The sequence below is a fragment of the Orcinus orca genome, chromosome 11 (genome assembly GCF_937001465.1).
Source record: "Orcinus orca chromosome 11, mOrcOrc1.1, whole genome shotgun sequence".
Taxonomy (NCBI): Eukaryota; Metazoa; Chordata; class Mammalia; order Artiodactyla; family Delphinidae; genus Orcinus; species Orcinus orca.
In genome coordinates, this window is record NC_064569.1 from 33,263,979 (window position 1) to 33,279,896 (window position 15,918).

Below are 15,918 nucleotides of genomic sequence, written 5' to 3' on the forward strand. Positions count from 1 at the left end.
CCGCGGGCCTCTCACTGCTGTGGCCTCTCCCGTTGCGGAGCAACAGGCTCCGGACGCGCAGGCTCAGCGGCCATGGCTCACGGGCCCAGCCGCTCCACGTCATGTGGGATCTTCCTGGACAGGGGCACGAACCCGCGTCCCCTGCATCGGCAGGCAGACTCTCAACCACTGCGCCACCAGGGAAGCCCCTCTCATTGTGGTTTTGATTTGCATTTCCCTGACGATTAATGAGCAACGTTGAGCATCTCTTCATGTGCTTGTTTGTCCATCTGCATGTCCTCTTTGGAGAACTGTCTATTCAGTTCTTCTGCCCATTTTTTAATCAGGTTGTTTGTTGTTTTTGATGGTGAGTTGTATGAGCTGTTTATGTATTTTGGATATTAACCCCTTATTAGTCATATCATTTGCAAATATTTCTCTCATTCAGTAGGTTGTCTTTTCGTTTTGTCAATGGTTTCCTTTGCAAAAGCTTTTAAGTTTACTTAGGTCCCATTTGTTTATTTTTGCTTTTATTTCCTTTGCCCTTTAGGAGACAGATCCGAAAAAATAGTGCTATAATTTATGTCAAAGAGTGTTTTGCCTATGATTTCTTCTAGGAATTTTATGGTTTCTGGTCTTACATTTAGGTCTTTAATCCATTTTGAGTTTATTTTTGTGTATGGTGTTAGAGAATGTTCTAATTTCATTCCTTGTAAAATAGTAAGTAAAGCTTTAAGCCTCTTGGAATCAAAGATTTTAGCAGAAATCTAAAAGACTTGAGGTCACAAGTAGTGTTTTTCACTTAATATGCAAAATGAACTAATTTAACCTGAAAAAAACATCGAATACACTTTTCCTACATAGATCAAGCAAAAAACCCAAATCAGTTTGACAGCTTAATTGAGTGTAGATAGAGAGATAAGAGATGGTGCGGGGATAATCATTATCCTCTTCACCACCATCTCAGGACACAAGGTAATGAGATTTCAGGTGAAGTTTCTTCTTCGTATATGTTCTCCCTCCTATATTTATCTGTTCTCCTCTTCTTGCATAGGAATAATTTTTTTTGTTAAGGTTATGTGGCAGTCCTGATTAAAAGGGTATATCGTCAACCCACACAAAAAACTAGATATGGTCACATGACTAAGTTGAAACCAATGAGATACTGGCAGGAATGTCATGTGCAACTTCTAGAAAGTTTCCTTAGAAAGGAGGAGGAGAACCCCCTTCTTCACTCCTTCCTCCTTCATGTTGGCTAGAATATGAGTGTGATGGCTGGAGCTTGAGTAGCCATCTTGGATCATGAGGTAGAAGCTTTAAGTTAAAGATGGCTCAGCCACAAGAGAGAAAAAAACAGAATCCCTGAAGACACAGTGCTGCCATATACCACAGACTGCCTACTTTTATATAAGAGAGAAATAAACTTCTATCTTGTTTAAGCCACTGTTATTTTGGGTTTTCTGCCGTTACAGCCAAACTGACTGTAACTAATACAAAACCAAAATAAGAAACTTTCTTACCAGAGCAAGAAGCTACTTCCCTCCATATTGTCAATTAAGAGTTCCCTCCACTCAAAACAGAATTAAAACCTTTGTGCACACTCTGATTGAGGCACTCTCAAGCCAAGGATGGGAACACAATTAAGAAGTAGGACTTCTCAGTCAAAACATCCTGGAACTATATAGTCAGTAAAATAAAACCTCCATGCTTGGCAAAGGACTCTAAGTAGCCTAACTCCTTTTCAAAAACAAGTCTTCCTCTTACACCCTAGATCTGGAAGTGCAGATGGAAGTGGCAGCAGGGAACAGTCCCCACTCTTAGAGGGCAGAGCTGCAGAATACATTTTTTTTTTTAAAGGAATTTTGCCTTTTTTTTTTTAAATTTTATTCATTTATTTATGGCTGTGTATGGCTCTATGTTTCTGTGTGAGGGCTTTCTCTAGTTGCGGCAAGTGGGGGCCACTCTTCATCGCGGCGTGCGGGCCTCTCACTATCGCGGCCTCTCTTGTTGCAGAGCACAGGCTCCAGGCTCAGTAACTGTGGCTCACGGGGCTAGTTGCTCCGCAGCATGTGGGATTTTCCCAGACCAGGGCTCGAACCCGTGTCCCCTGCATTGGCAGGCAGATTCTCAACCACTGTGCCACCAGGGAAGCCCTAGAATACATATTTTTGTTCAACAACATTTTACTATATATACCATTAAATATTCAACTATACAGGCTTGACTAAGTCTCAAATACTTACTATGCCTTTAAAACTATCATGCAGTTGATCTTCAGCAAAAATATGGAACTGAAGAGGTTTGATGCTGAAGATAAGTGCTGACTTCAACATGGTTAGAGTTTCTTCCAGTCTTTCCCCACAGGCAACTACGGCTAGGTGCACTTCCTCAACGGGCTGCATTTTCAGACTATACCTGATAGAAAAGAAAACCACATTTTCCAACAGTGTTAGTACAGGGTAACATGTTAACGACATGGTATTCTGACCGTGTTCAAAGATTGAGGTTTGAACAACAAGGTCCTACTGTACAGCAGAGGGAACTATATTCAATATCCTGTAATAAACCATAATGAAAAAGAATATGAAAGAGAATATATATATAACTGAATCACTTTGCTGTACACCAGAAACCAGAACAACACTGTAAATCAACTATAGTTCAATTGAAAAAAAAAAACAAAAAAAAACTGAAGTTTGAACCTTCTATTTAAAAGGCAAAGACACATCAAATTACAAAACAGTATAATGTTGAATCAATCATATATATATATATCTATACCCTCAACCAGCCTTTCTCAGCTAACGTTCCTCACCACTTCCACATTCCCCCAAGAATGGTACATAACTAGCATCATTCTGGATGCACGGGAGAGAAGTTAATTCACTACTCACTCTGGATGCTGCAGGACATTAGGGCTTAATTCTCTCAAGGAAACCCCCACTTGAGAAAGGGAGCAGCACTGATTTGAAGGGCTTCCATTTAATTTTTAACTATTTTACTTAAAAAAAAAAATCTCCAACACACCAAAGTAGAGAGAAGACAACAGTAAACCTCCATGTACCCATCTCTCAGCTGCAACAATTATCCATTCAAAGGTATTCTTATTTCCTCTAAAACCCCTCCCCACAGCCCCTTCCACTAACCAACAGATCATTTTGAAGCAAACCCAGATATAAATTCACCCACAAATATTTCAGTATTATATCCAATCTTCAACCATGCTGATTACAAGAAGTTTCCTTCACGTAAGTTTTTTTGTTTTGTTTTGTTTTGTTTTACTGTGCAGTCCCATTTATCAAGTAATCAGTGAGAAGTAAAAATTTCTGAGGTGGTCTAAAAATACTAGTCAAACGCTAGTAGCACATCATTTTGGAAGGAAGGAAAGATTCCTAAACCCCAGTTATCAGCCTAGGCTATGTTGGACCCTACCTCTAACACAGAGCAGCAGTGCAAGCACCTTACCACTGAACCAGTAATACTCCACCATCATACAAGGAACAGAACTAATTATGTGTGACTGCATTGTTATTAAACAATTAACATTTACAATATGAAATAAAGACCTCATCTGTAATTAGGACATAAAATAATCTTTTTGGAACTGACAGCTAAAGGTATGTAGGAGTGGAAGACAACATAAAACAACCTAGTAGCACATTAAAGTATTATGAAGTACAAACATTCCAAAACTAAAAACATACAAATTTGACTTTAACTCCATTTTTAGTTACAGAGATCCTTTCTGTAAAATGTATAAGGGGATTACAAATAATACTGTTTAACGTTAATAGTTGTATGTATCCATTACTGAAATTTTGTAATAGCAGCGATGGGTGATTAATCATTTTTCTTAAATTTATAAGCTAAAATTATCGTGGTTATGTTCCTTAGCACAGGACTTTGGAATCTTGAGTATTCATTCATGTGTCCGTGTGTCAGAGTGGACCCAGAACTGTTTCCTGAGGAAAATCTTGGTCTTGCTCATGGGTAGTCCCTCAACTGGCCAGGATATGAGAAAACAGAAAATGATGCTAAATAACATTAAATACAAACAATTGACTATATAAAACACACCTAAATATCAAATTCATACAACTTAATGTTTTAACATTAAACATTTGGAATTATTAATTTTTTATCCTATTAATGATAAAGTCTGAATATATATAACATGCTCCTGCATCTACTATGTATCTATTCAGTCATATTAACAAGCTTGTTTGCCGAGGGCCCAGAGACATTTAAGGACAGCAGTTGAAACTGACGCTTTTCTGCTCTGAGTTTCTGAGGCCTGAAAATGGGTTCACTTCTCTTACATGGGACATCTCTTACCTACACAATTACTGGTAACTGTCAGCCTTCAGCAAAGGAGCAGAAAGGCTTTTCAGCATGAATACTTATCTCCTAGAAAACACAAGAGTCATTTCCTTCCCTGATCCCTCAACTGGGAGGCTGAAACCCAATACCTTGATAACCTACCCTTTATTCAGACTAATGGGCCAATTATTCTAAAGATGACGTTTTTTAAAAACAAACAACAACAACTGCTTTTAAGAAAAAGAAACCTTCCCTGGATAATTCATGAAGTTAAACATTATTACACCACTTTGTTAATGGTATTCGATGGAGAAGTCACATAAAAAGTGGTATTGTTGGAAGGGGAATTTACTATTCGAGAAGCGGTGGTGATAGTTCATTCTTCATCAAGTTATTAAGATTATCATTAAATTAAGATATAACATCAGGTACATACTTTGCCTTTAAAATTTACATCAATCTACCAGGGACTGGTTTTTATGAGTGGTTTGAGGAGGGGACAACTGCATAATTTTGCACATGGCTATCCAGCTATCCAACCATCTTCTGTTACAGGTTTACCAGAGTTTAGCCTTCCACCACTCACCTGCTGTGCTACCTCTTTCACTCACAAGGTACAGCATAAGCTTGGGTCTTTTGAAAGCTCTGTTCATTTCCACTGACAGGAATTAGAAAGAAGCAGTGCCTGCATCCTCGTCTGCACCCTCTATCCATTCCCCTCGTTTCTGTTGAGCCCCTCAGTTTATAACTTTGGAGCCCTATCAGAGGGGAGACTATCTACACTTTCTATACCTAAACAAGGGGACATGAACCCAGTTCACCTCAAAGCAGTGGAAGCCACAACGACACAAGTAAAAGAGAAGGCAATCAAGACACACAACAATCTCACAGAGCTCTCCATTGTCTCAGCTTTCTGATAAATGCCTCCAGGTCCTGTTACTCATGAGCGTACAAAGACCCTCATTAAAGCACCAAGATTTGAGAATCTATAATGGGCTCGGATTGCTTAACTGGCCATAACTAGATCCTGCCCCAAAGCTAAAAGCCTAGAGATTTAAAGAGTGAGCCGTAACAGTCATGTACTGTTTGGCACAGAACTCTCTACATACAGAAGTATAATAAACCTTCTCAAGAGAAATAAGTCAAATGTTCTTCAAGGAAAAAAAGTCCTTCTAAGGTCAGTCCCAGGGACTCCTGCTCTCAGGCACTGCAGAAAGGCTTGTTCTAATCACACTGCTAGCACTCCTTCCACCAATTTCTATAAAAGTAGTAGTACTGTCAACAATATTGCATTTGTTTTTCTGTTATGTGTCCCTTTTTAGCAAAAGCATTATATACAGTACAGACTCCAACAGCTAAACTGACAAGACAAAACATATTCTAAAGATGTCTCTGCTCATCACCCTGTCCCTAGACCCAGGAACAGGAAGTAACTGCAACTGGAAGAAATCTAAAGTAAGCTTTTACACTAGAGGAAGGGATAACTAAAACCCTCGAAGAAGCTGTAGGGAAGTAGCCATTCAAGTAATTTTGGTCCCAACTGAATGGTGTTAATATTGTCAGGATCTACAAAAATATGCTATATATTAATTACAGTGTGAATAAGAGAAAGTCCCTGTGGATTTAAAGAAACGTTATCCAAAAAGGACATTTTAAAGTCATAACCTACTTTTCTACAGATGTATGATTAGAAGAAATGCTTCAGATAATTCAAAGGTAACACCTGAGGGTCCCCATGACTAAATCTGGCATAGCCTGAGCATAGACTAGAATTGTGACAGCAATGATTGGTAACACATTCTATTAAAAAACTGAATCAGTGAGTCCAAAATGATACTAAATAAAGAGTAAGGCTGAGGGGGAACCCTCCTTTAAAGATGAATACCAACCAATAAATGTAGAAGGAATGACAGAATTACAAAAAACACTATTTTGCACTCACTATTGCAATAGATGATTTGAACAAGAATAATTAATGGATGCTAAAACCACAGAGTATCAAGGTATTATCCCCACACAGTACAAAGGGGATAAAGATACTGTTACGGTGTAGAAATGTGACACCGCCACCTTAACCAGGGGATCAAACAACCAATCATGTTAACTGTCTGCCACCACATGCCTCCCCATAGAACGCCCAGAGAGCACAAGATCTCCTGCACAATATTCCTGCCAAAGATCCTGAATCTAATCCTAAGGAGACAGGCAAATCCAAATAAAGGAACATTCTGCGAAACAAAACAAAATTATCATGTCATGAAAGAAAGACACCGACCACCACGCCTCCCTGCCCTGTCCCCCCCTCAAAAATATGTCTGGGAATTGTTCTAGAAAAAAGGAGACTAAATAGATTTAATAACTGAATGCACTTGTTCCTTGACTGGGTTCTGAATGGGGTAGAAAAGATACAAAGTTCATTAAAAGGAAAATAAGGAAATATGAATATATATAAATATAACATTCTGTCAGTGTTAAGTAACTTGAAAGTGCCAATTTTGTTATGTTGGTACTGGAGACTATCCCTGTTCTTTGGCAATACATGCTGAATATTTAGGCTGTCGCTCAAACAGTTCAGCCAAAAAGTGGCAAAATGTTACTAATAGGTAAATATCTAGTGACAGGTATGTAGTGGCTCACTATGCTATTCTTATAACCTCTGTAGATTTGAAAACTTATCAAAGTAAAAAGCTGAGAGGAGGAATCCAGAAAAAAAAGTTAACACAATGTTTTAGATGAAAATTCTAATACAAATACTGTAAACAGACTTACAAGCCTTAAGAATAGACTTATTTTAAGTAACATTTCTGCTATAAAGGAATAATAATTTTTCTTTTTCTAGACAGCATCAAAATTTAAACATTAAAGTTTTTAATCAAAATTAAAAATTTTTTAATCAAAATTTAGCATCAAAAGCTTCCAGTGTGTTCTTCTAGCCTATAATTAAATTAGTGTTTTCTCTATAAAAGAAAACAACATATAACAATATTTAGACTAGTAATTAGCATTATAATTAAGTACACAGACTCAAAGTAAACAGATTAAATTTCTGATAACAATCTCCCCAAACTGAAAAATAACTGCCACGAACTTATCTTTAAAAACTTGCGGGCTTCCCTGGTGGCGCTGTGGTTGAGAGTCCGCCTGCCGATGCAGGGGACGCGAGTTCGTGCCCCGGTCCGGGAAGATCCCACACGCCGCGGAGCGGCTAGGCCCGTGAGCCATGGCCGCTGAGCCTGTGCGTCCGGAGCCTGTGCTCCGCAACGGGAGAAGCCACAACAGTGAGAGTCCCGCGTATCGCAAAAAAAAAAAAAAAAAAAAAAAAACTTGCAATTGAACAAAATTGGAAAACTATATTCAGAAACACTAATGATAATTTCCTTAATGTGTAGCTCTTAAAAAAAAGTTTTTCCTCTTTCTATAAAAAAAAGAGTTGTGGTGAATTAACATACTAAGGTAAAACTACTTTAAAGGTTGTATATAAATCACTCTGGGGACAAAATATAATACTTAAAAAAACTCTGCAAGGTTTTATGCAAAGGATTAAAAAAATCTAAAAATTCAACATTTTGTAAGTATTAATTGTTAAAATGTAATTTAAAATAGTCTGTAAAAATATACCTCTTAAAACTAGCATGGGACCACTCAAGATAACAGTTCAGGTAGCAAATACACAGACTATGAACTGAGAATCAATTCCCATCATAGAGAGAAAGATCAAATATTTTAAAAGCTCAAGTCACATAATAATATTAAAATTAAGAGATTACATAATGAAAAGAAAACTACAATTAAAAAATGAAATAAGGAAAATATTTGTAATCAATGGCAAAGGTAGAACGCGTTATTCTAAGAGTTCATAAAATAAGCATTAAAAAGCTCAATAGGTAAATATCAATACAGAAAATACAAACAAAAATTTAAGAAGCCAAATAAATGCAAATATATATTCAAGAAATAATCAATGAATATAAATCAATAATAAGCTATCATTTTACTCTAATAAGTGGTAAAATTATAACTCCCAATAATGAATGTTAAGGTTATGGTGACACCAGTACACTCACACAATGCTGGTACAGGCTTAAATCTGTATAATTTTTAGAACATAAGTGATATCCATTCTTTTTAATGAATATTTGAACTCCTTTCACATGCTAGACACTGGGGATAAACAAGAAAGCCACAATCCTAACCTCACACAATTTATAGCTGTTGTGAAAAGACAGATTTTTGAAAGATTTAATCAGAAAGCATGGTAATTGCTTAAACAGAAAACAATCAAGGTTGCTAACTGGGCTCACTACACAAACATCTAACCTAGTCTGAAACTGCTGGGGAAAATTACTAGTCATTTACTGGTTGCCAAGCACCTTGCCAAATAATGGGGCTTAAATAATGAACACCACGTGGTGTCCGTCTGCGAAGTCAACACTCCAGAAGTGGGTAATGATTCTCAACCACAACAGATGCAGCAGGTACAGTAACTAGGAGGATACAGAGAAGGGAGAAGCGGTGGGCACGGAAGGGAGGTCACAGTGGCGGGATAAGAAGTGATTCCACGGTAGTTAAGGGACAGAAAGGAACAAGCCGGCAGGAGCAACAGCATGAAAGGAGACAGGCGGGAAAAGTCACTGCAGACTGACTGACATGTGGGAAGCCCACCATGAACCAAGACACAAAACCCAGATGAGGGGAGGTGTAAGGGGCTAGCCCAAGTCAGCAAGGCGAAAATCACCACCGTGCAGCTGGAGACACAGCTCGGTAGCTCAGAGAACAGCTCTGGAATGAAGGTATCAGTTAAACCATCCAGGGAGCAGCAGAAGAAAGAGCAGAGTCCTAAGGAGTTAGGACTGGAGAGAAGAGTCCAGAGGCGGCGGGAACAAAACCTGAGACGACAAGAGCCAGAGACGGACAGAGTCGAAAAGAAGAAAGAGGAAGTGGTAACAAGAAAGCACATTAGGGCTCAAAGAACAATTCCGAGGTCAGAGGTGACTTCAGTGAGAGCGGGTTTTTCGTCAGGTGGTGGCCGGGTGCTGCTCCTAGCGGGCTGAGGTGTGAAGGTGTTCTTTTTTTTGTTGTTGTTTTTTAAGGAAGTAAAGCCAGCAGATACTCATAAATGTTTGCTGGTGACGAGAAAGAACAAACAAAGGATGCTTGAAGGAAAGGGGCTGGAAGCAAGCTGCGGTAGGGACTTTGGTTTGTTTCAAGGACAGAAGAGGCAGAAGAGGTGTGAGCGCTGTGACGCCACTGGGGAGCAGTCAGGGGCAGACAACCCATGCAGATACAAGTTATTAGAAGCACACGCACAGGAACGGCGAAAACACTTGCGGTGGGTATTGAGGCGATTTGGGCTTTTTTATGTTATTTTATGATCACTGTATAATAAATTAATTGGGAGGAAATAACCCCCCAGAGAAGTCTAATCAAAATACATAAAGAATTCAAATTGGAAACGCTGGGACAAGTCTGGGGAGAAGAAAATGGTGCCAGTTATAAGGGCTCACTGGTGCCAGGCAAAATGGGAGAGCTAATGGTAGCCGAGGGGATTTCAGAGAAGCCTCCCCAGGTGGGCAGAGTCAGGCAAAAATGAGGTGCTATTTAAATACTGAAATGCAGGGGGAGAATGACATGGCAATGGGACAGCACTTTAGCTTGTCGGCACATTGGAATAGACTGAATAAATAAGGGATTCCCAAGAGCAAAGTAAGAAACTAAGTGTTAGGCTGCAGCATGCAGGCCTGCAAGCCCCGTACTTGCCCAGCTTCAAGACCGAAGGAGGAGGCCAGTCAGGCCAGCAGAGACATCAATGACTTAATGGATGGGGGAGCTTACATGTCGAAAGCAAGGTCCTGGAGCAGCACGCTACTGTGTGCAGATGACATGGCAGCATTGTTTGCTGGGGGGCGGGGGGAAGGGGTAATCAGTTATAGGGAGAACTGACCTCAGGTTGGCTCACTGGTTACCAGGGAAACTAGCAGAGGAGCACGCGCCTCACCATCCCTTTGATAAGCTATCATGGAGGAGATGTTCTGATTTAAAGGTCAGAACCATCGCTAGTTGGGGCAGGGGCAAGTATGTAGGAAGGTCAGTCATGTGAGTAGGGTGTAGGTGAGGCAGGGACTGGTCGAGCAGGGGATGTACAGAGAGCAAGAGAACAGCCATCTTGGGTGGCCTGATCATACTAAGTTTAAGAGATTTTACATAATGATATGATACATGTAACAAAATGGTTACAGATTTATACTACGGATGTAATATTACAGGCAGAGAGTATAACTTTTAAAATCTCAAATTTAGGAGAGTAAAAAAGCACATGGGTTTACAATGTCACGTATCTATCCACATGTAATTCCTTCCAGGGAATACTTGGGAGCTTTGGGAAAATAGTGAGTTGGAGAGACTCAAAGAAAAGGAATACTAAGCAGAGGCTCCAGGATTCAGACTAGGTCAACTTCCCTGGGCTACTTCCGCAGCAGAGGAGGTAGGAAGATCATTACTCATGCCGTAACTTACGAAAGGGCCTGGGTTGTATAAATCGGAGTATACAGGGGCTTTCAACCTTACCCAGCTCCCAGAGTGAGCAGATTTATGTCAGGTCGGAGATAGCTAAGTGGTGCTTGTCATTACTCTATTCACTAGAAAACTCTTTAAAGGATGAAAAATATGGAGCTCCTATTCTCCAAAATTATGAACAAGCTGAATGGTAAGATTATCTTGAAAAAGTTAGCTTTTAAAAGTTTACATAATCTGACTCGACTGACCCATATTAGAATTTCAATCATCCAATCTTTTCCATAGCAATGAGATACAATTAAAATATGTGATTTCAATGATTCATTCCCAGTTGTCCATGGGATGTATAATGTACTGGGAATACAAGAATTTAAAAATACACACTACTAATATTTATTAAGAATGCAGTTCTTCCCACCTGGAATATGTCACCTCTTGTCCTTAAGCCTGGCTAATTTCCTGTTTGTCATGCAGTCACTCCCTTGAAAACGCCTTCCCTGATGCCTCCCACCTGCTTCTCCCATCTTTGTGGCTATAACCTGTCACCCTCTACTAGAGTCTCAGGTTGACTAGTGTGAAGCTCCCATCAGAATGTAAGCTCCAGAAGGAGGGGGCCATGTTAACCAGACTCAGTCTGATTCTTAGCACCTAGCACTGTGCCTGGCAAATGGAATAAGTAGAATTAAAATTCAAATGAATCATAAAGAAATTTTATTCTTGGGAAGGGCACTTTAGGCTACAGCCTCACTCTCCCCTGCTACTATCTCAGAGAGTCTGATATCCCATTCCTACGAATACTTGTTTCCTTCCTTGAAGGTTAGAGCAGGAAGGGACCTGAGAGTCAGTCAATCCAATGCCTTCATTGTCCAGAGACGTGACCAAAGCTGCACTAGTCAAAAACTTTTAAAAAGGGCCAATAAACAATGTCATATCATTTGCTCCTTCATTACACACTTATCTTTATCCTCCCATTCCCCAATATTCAACCCCTCTGCTCATAACCAATATAATCCTTCCCCAGTTGTCTCCATCTGCCTACAAAATGTTTTTTCAGTATACCAGCTTTAAGTTAGATAAATGCTATATGTCTGTAAATGTCAGTGGAAATCTACCTTTATTATCTGGTTACCACTTCATTACCTGTTACCTAAAATTTGATCATAAATTGTCCTAAGAACAATGGTTTATCTTAGTAACATCTTTAAAATTTTTTAGATCATTTTATAGACAGTATGTATTAAAAAATTAGTCATAACTACTTCAAAGTGGGAAAAAAGAATAGAAAACCCAATCAGAAAACAAATTATTTACTTGTATAATAATATTACAGGAAAAGAAACATTTTTATGACCATATGACCACATTTTTATTACACTCAAAAATTTATTAGCTACTATCTAATCTTACCTACACTGATCTACCAATTAAATATTAAGTGCCTACCTAAAAGCCGCTTCCCAAAAGCAGTTCATTCCACAAACATCAGAGGGCAGCATCCAATAGGGATTCCAGTAACACAGAGAGAAATCTTTACACCTAACAGAGTAAGACAGAAATAGTCCTATGTGAGTATTTTGGCTTAAAACTAACAAGGAATTTACTCAATAACATAAAAACTTACTGTTCTATTTTACAGCAACAAAACTGCAAACCCAACTTGCTATGGTAACTTGAAGATTTCTGGAAATTGATTTCTCCCTTACTTAGGGTAGCACTACTTTAAATAGAACTTTAAAACCTTTAGGCAAAAAATACCACAGACTGGAAACATTTTTTAGTCATGAATGCTCTTAATATATTAAGCTCTCCTCCTAAGATGACATAGAAAATATTGGAATACTTCTAAAATTTTCCTTCCTTCATTAACTGCACATATCCCCCCTAGAATAAAATCCATTCTGCCAAACAAAACATTTGCTTATTCTGAAGCAAAATTTAAGCCACAAATGCTGGTAGAAAGGAAAGAGAGAATCTTTAAATGCTTTAAAATTAATCCTCAATCCAAGCTTAGAACACCAAGTATCGTGTTTTAAGTTGGAAATAAGAGACCAAGTTGATATTCACGGCTCAGTTTCATTACCTACACGTCTCAGTTTCACTATATTTCACAAGCTAAAATGGGGGATCAAATGTGGACTTTCTTCTTAGATTGCAGGTTGGAGCTAAAAAACCCCACAAATACACAACAACGGCTCACATTACAAGAAGTATGTTTTTCATTGTTATTCCTTTTCAAAACAAGAGTCTAGCTGGAAATTCAGTACAGTGGAGGCTTGGGTTTACTAAAGCAAGTATGAAGTCAGAGTGAGTCACTAAACCAGGTCACCTCATGTCCCATCACCATTAATTCAATTATAAGTTACTGTTCTTACAGTGAAAGGTCTATGAAATTTCATATTTGCAACATCTCTGATCACACCTCTCACAAATGTCAACAGGCTAAGACAGGGGGTCTCAATCCAGGATGTACAATGAAATCACCAGAGAGCCCTACACCAGACCTGTTAAATCAGAAACCCTGAGGACAGGGTCAGGCACTGGTTGCTTTTAAAATCCTGCCTAAGTTATTCTGTATACTACTGCATGAAGAACTACGTCAGAATTTTTAAATCAATGGAAAAAAGTGACACTATAATTTGTTTTTTCTTGAAATGGACACCGTTTTCAAGCACAGCATAAAAAGTTAACATATCTTAGTTGATAAGTCAGAAAATGTGTGCAGGCCAGTAAAATGTACAACCTGATCAGGAAATTTGTTGGTCCCCTTCCAGGAGTGGTCATGTAGTTTTTAAGTCTTGCACTTATTTGTAGAGACAGGCTGAGTGGAAGTGGCAACAACTAACACAGAGTTTTTTTCAGATTCAAGAGTTCTCACATCCATTTAAGCCTCACAACAAACCTGTTCAAATAGGTATCTCCATCTTTCAGATACAGACATCATCAAAGCTTTCTTTCAACAAATCCACAATTTATTTATAATCAACACCTAAAGTGCCCCTTTGTTCCAGGAAGGAAATAAGTTGGTTATTCCATCTCCTTCTGTCAAATCTTCCAACAGTAGAAAATGAAAATTAAAAATGAAGTCTCAAAAAAAATGACTAATTAAATTTTTTTGTAAAAATGACTGCTTGAAATTGTGTATTAATACCATTTTCTGCCTCAACTTGTATTGCTCCCAACCCTAGGCAATCATGCATCTATTTTCTGTCTCCATAGATAAATGGAATCATATAATATGTGACCTTTTGAGTCAGACTTTTTTCACTTAGTGTATTTTCAAGGTTCACCCACTGTAGCATTTATCAGCACATTTCATTCCTTTTTATGGCCAAATAACATTCCCTTTTATGAATGGATGGATATACCACATTTTCTTTATCCATTCATGAGTTAATGAACATTTGGGTTGTTGATACTTTTTGGTTATTATAAATAATACTTTTATGAACATCCATGTAAAATTTTAACGTGAACGTATGTTTTCTATTCTCTTGAGTATATATATACACACACACACACACACACACACACACACACACATACATATACACACACACATGCGCACACACACCCCTACGAGAGGAATGGCTGGATCATGTAATCAATGTAAACTGATTAATGCAGATGAAATTACAGGGAAAAAAATGTGAAGTTTTAGGTAACTTTCTTGACCATAACTCAATGTCAGAAAACACAGTTTACAGAAAGAATGTTCTCTTTCTGTCTTTCTTTAATGGAAATATAAAACATATGCACTAGTGAGTATACATCCTCCTTACCATTAAAAAAACAAAACAAACATAAAACACTGAGCTGCTGCTACCAAAAGGGGGCATAATTTATTCACAGTTTCTTATCTCCCAAATTTACATTCTTTCACTTCTGAAAACTTGGTTTTAAAGATTAAGATAGAGAGTAGAAACTCATACTGAGAACTCATTACGTACCAATAACTATCACTACAAGCAATAAATGAGGAAAAGCAACTAATCTGAGACAGACAGTACTGGTATTTTCAGGCCAGAAAAAAAAAAGTTTAAAAATATTGGAAAAGTAAAGGTACTTATCCAAGTTCTGATTATTAGTTGCTTTTGCTTTTATTCCTTAAGACTATTGAAAATGGAATATTAGACATACAAAATTCAAAGAGGTAACTCTATTAAATAATTTTAATGGGGCAAAACTGTAGCTGACCTAAATGGGTATGTCTTCAGTAAACAATGACATCCAGAATCAGTGAAGTTCATAAATGCAAAGTTTTTCCACTGTGGATCAAACTGAAATAAAACTTTACCATGACTCATCCCCCTGTTTCATACGGCTTAATATTTCTAGCTCTAGGTGGCTTGTCTACAAGCAAACTGATCAAGGGATAGCACAGGGATCTCCGTGGTAATACAACAGTCTGTATCCTGACTGTGGGGGTGATGACACGAATTTCACTTACGTGATACAACAGCATAAAACTGCACATACACATGAGTGCAGGTAAACTGGTGATGTCTGAAGATGGTCTATGGGTTGTACAATGTCAATTTCTGGGGTTCTAATATTCCACTATGTTGATACACATATATTCCAGATACAGTAGCATTACACTAAGCTCGTGTAAAATGTTACTACTGGGGAAAAACTGACTGAAGGATAAATGGGGTATCTATGAAGCTTCCTGTGAACTTTTATTTATTTCAAAAGTTTAAAACAATAAATGAATCACAAATTAAATTCCTCCAAATTTCAGTACTTGAAAAATGTTTTAAGAATAGAGACATCAGAATCAAGAAGAACTATAATCCTGCAGCCTGTGGAACAAAAACCACATTCACAGAAAGATAGACAAGATGAAAAGGCAGAGGGCTAGGTACCAGATGAAGGAACAAGATAAAACCCCAGAAAAATAACTAAATGAAGTGGAGATAGGCAACCTCCCAAAAAAAGAATTCAGAATAATGATAGTGAAGATGATCCAGGACCTCAGAAAAAGAATGGAGGCAAAGATCGAGAAGATGCAAGAAATGTTTAACAAAGACCTAGAAGAATTAAAGAACAAACAAACAGAGATGAACAATACAATAACTGAAATGAAAACTTCGCTAGAAGGAATCA

General features: G+C 38.2%; 1 protein-coding gene across 2 annotated transcripts in view; it reads right to left on the reverse strand.

Annotated features, from left to right (window-relative positions):
- GXYLT1 (glucoside xylosyltransferase 1) overlaps positions 1 to 15,918 on the reverse strand; it is a 52,608-nt gene that overhangs the window by 26,065 nt on the left and 10,625 nt on the right. Inside the window, exons 2-3 of one of the 2 annotated variants that reach the window (XM_004274450.3) lie at positions 12,256 to 12,348; positions 2,223 to 2,394 (exon numbers count right to left, since the gene is read on the reverse strand). In XM_004274450.3, the coding sequence (XP_004274498.1) occupies positions 2,223 to 2,394; positions 12,256 to 12,348 (265 nt within the window). The remainder of the gene's footprint in view (positions 1 to 2,222; positions 2,395 to 12,255; positions 12,349 to 15,918) is intronic. The other variant, XM_004274451.4, reaches the window with a different exon arrangement.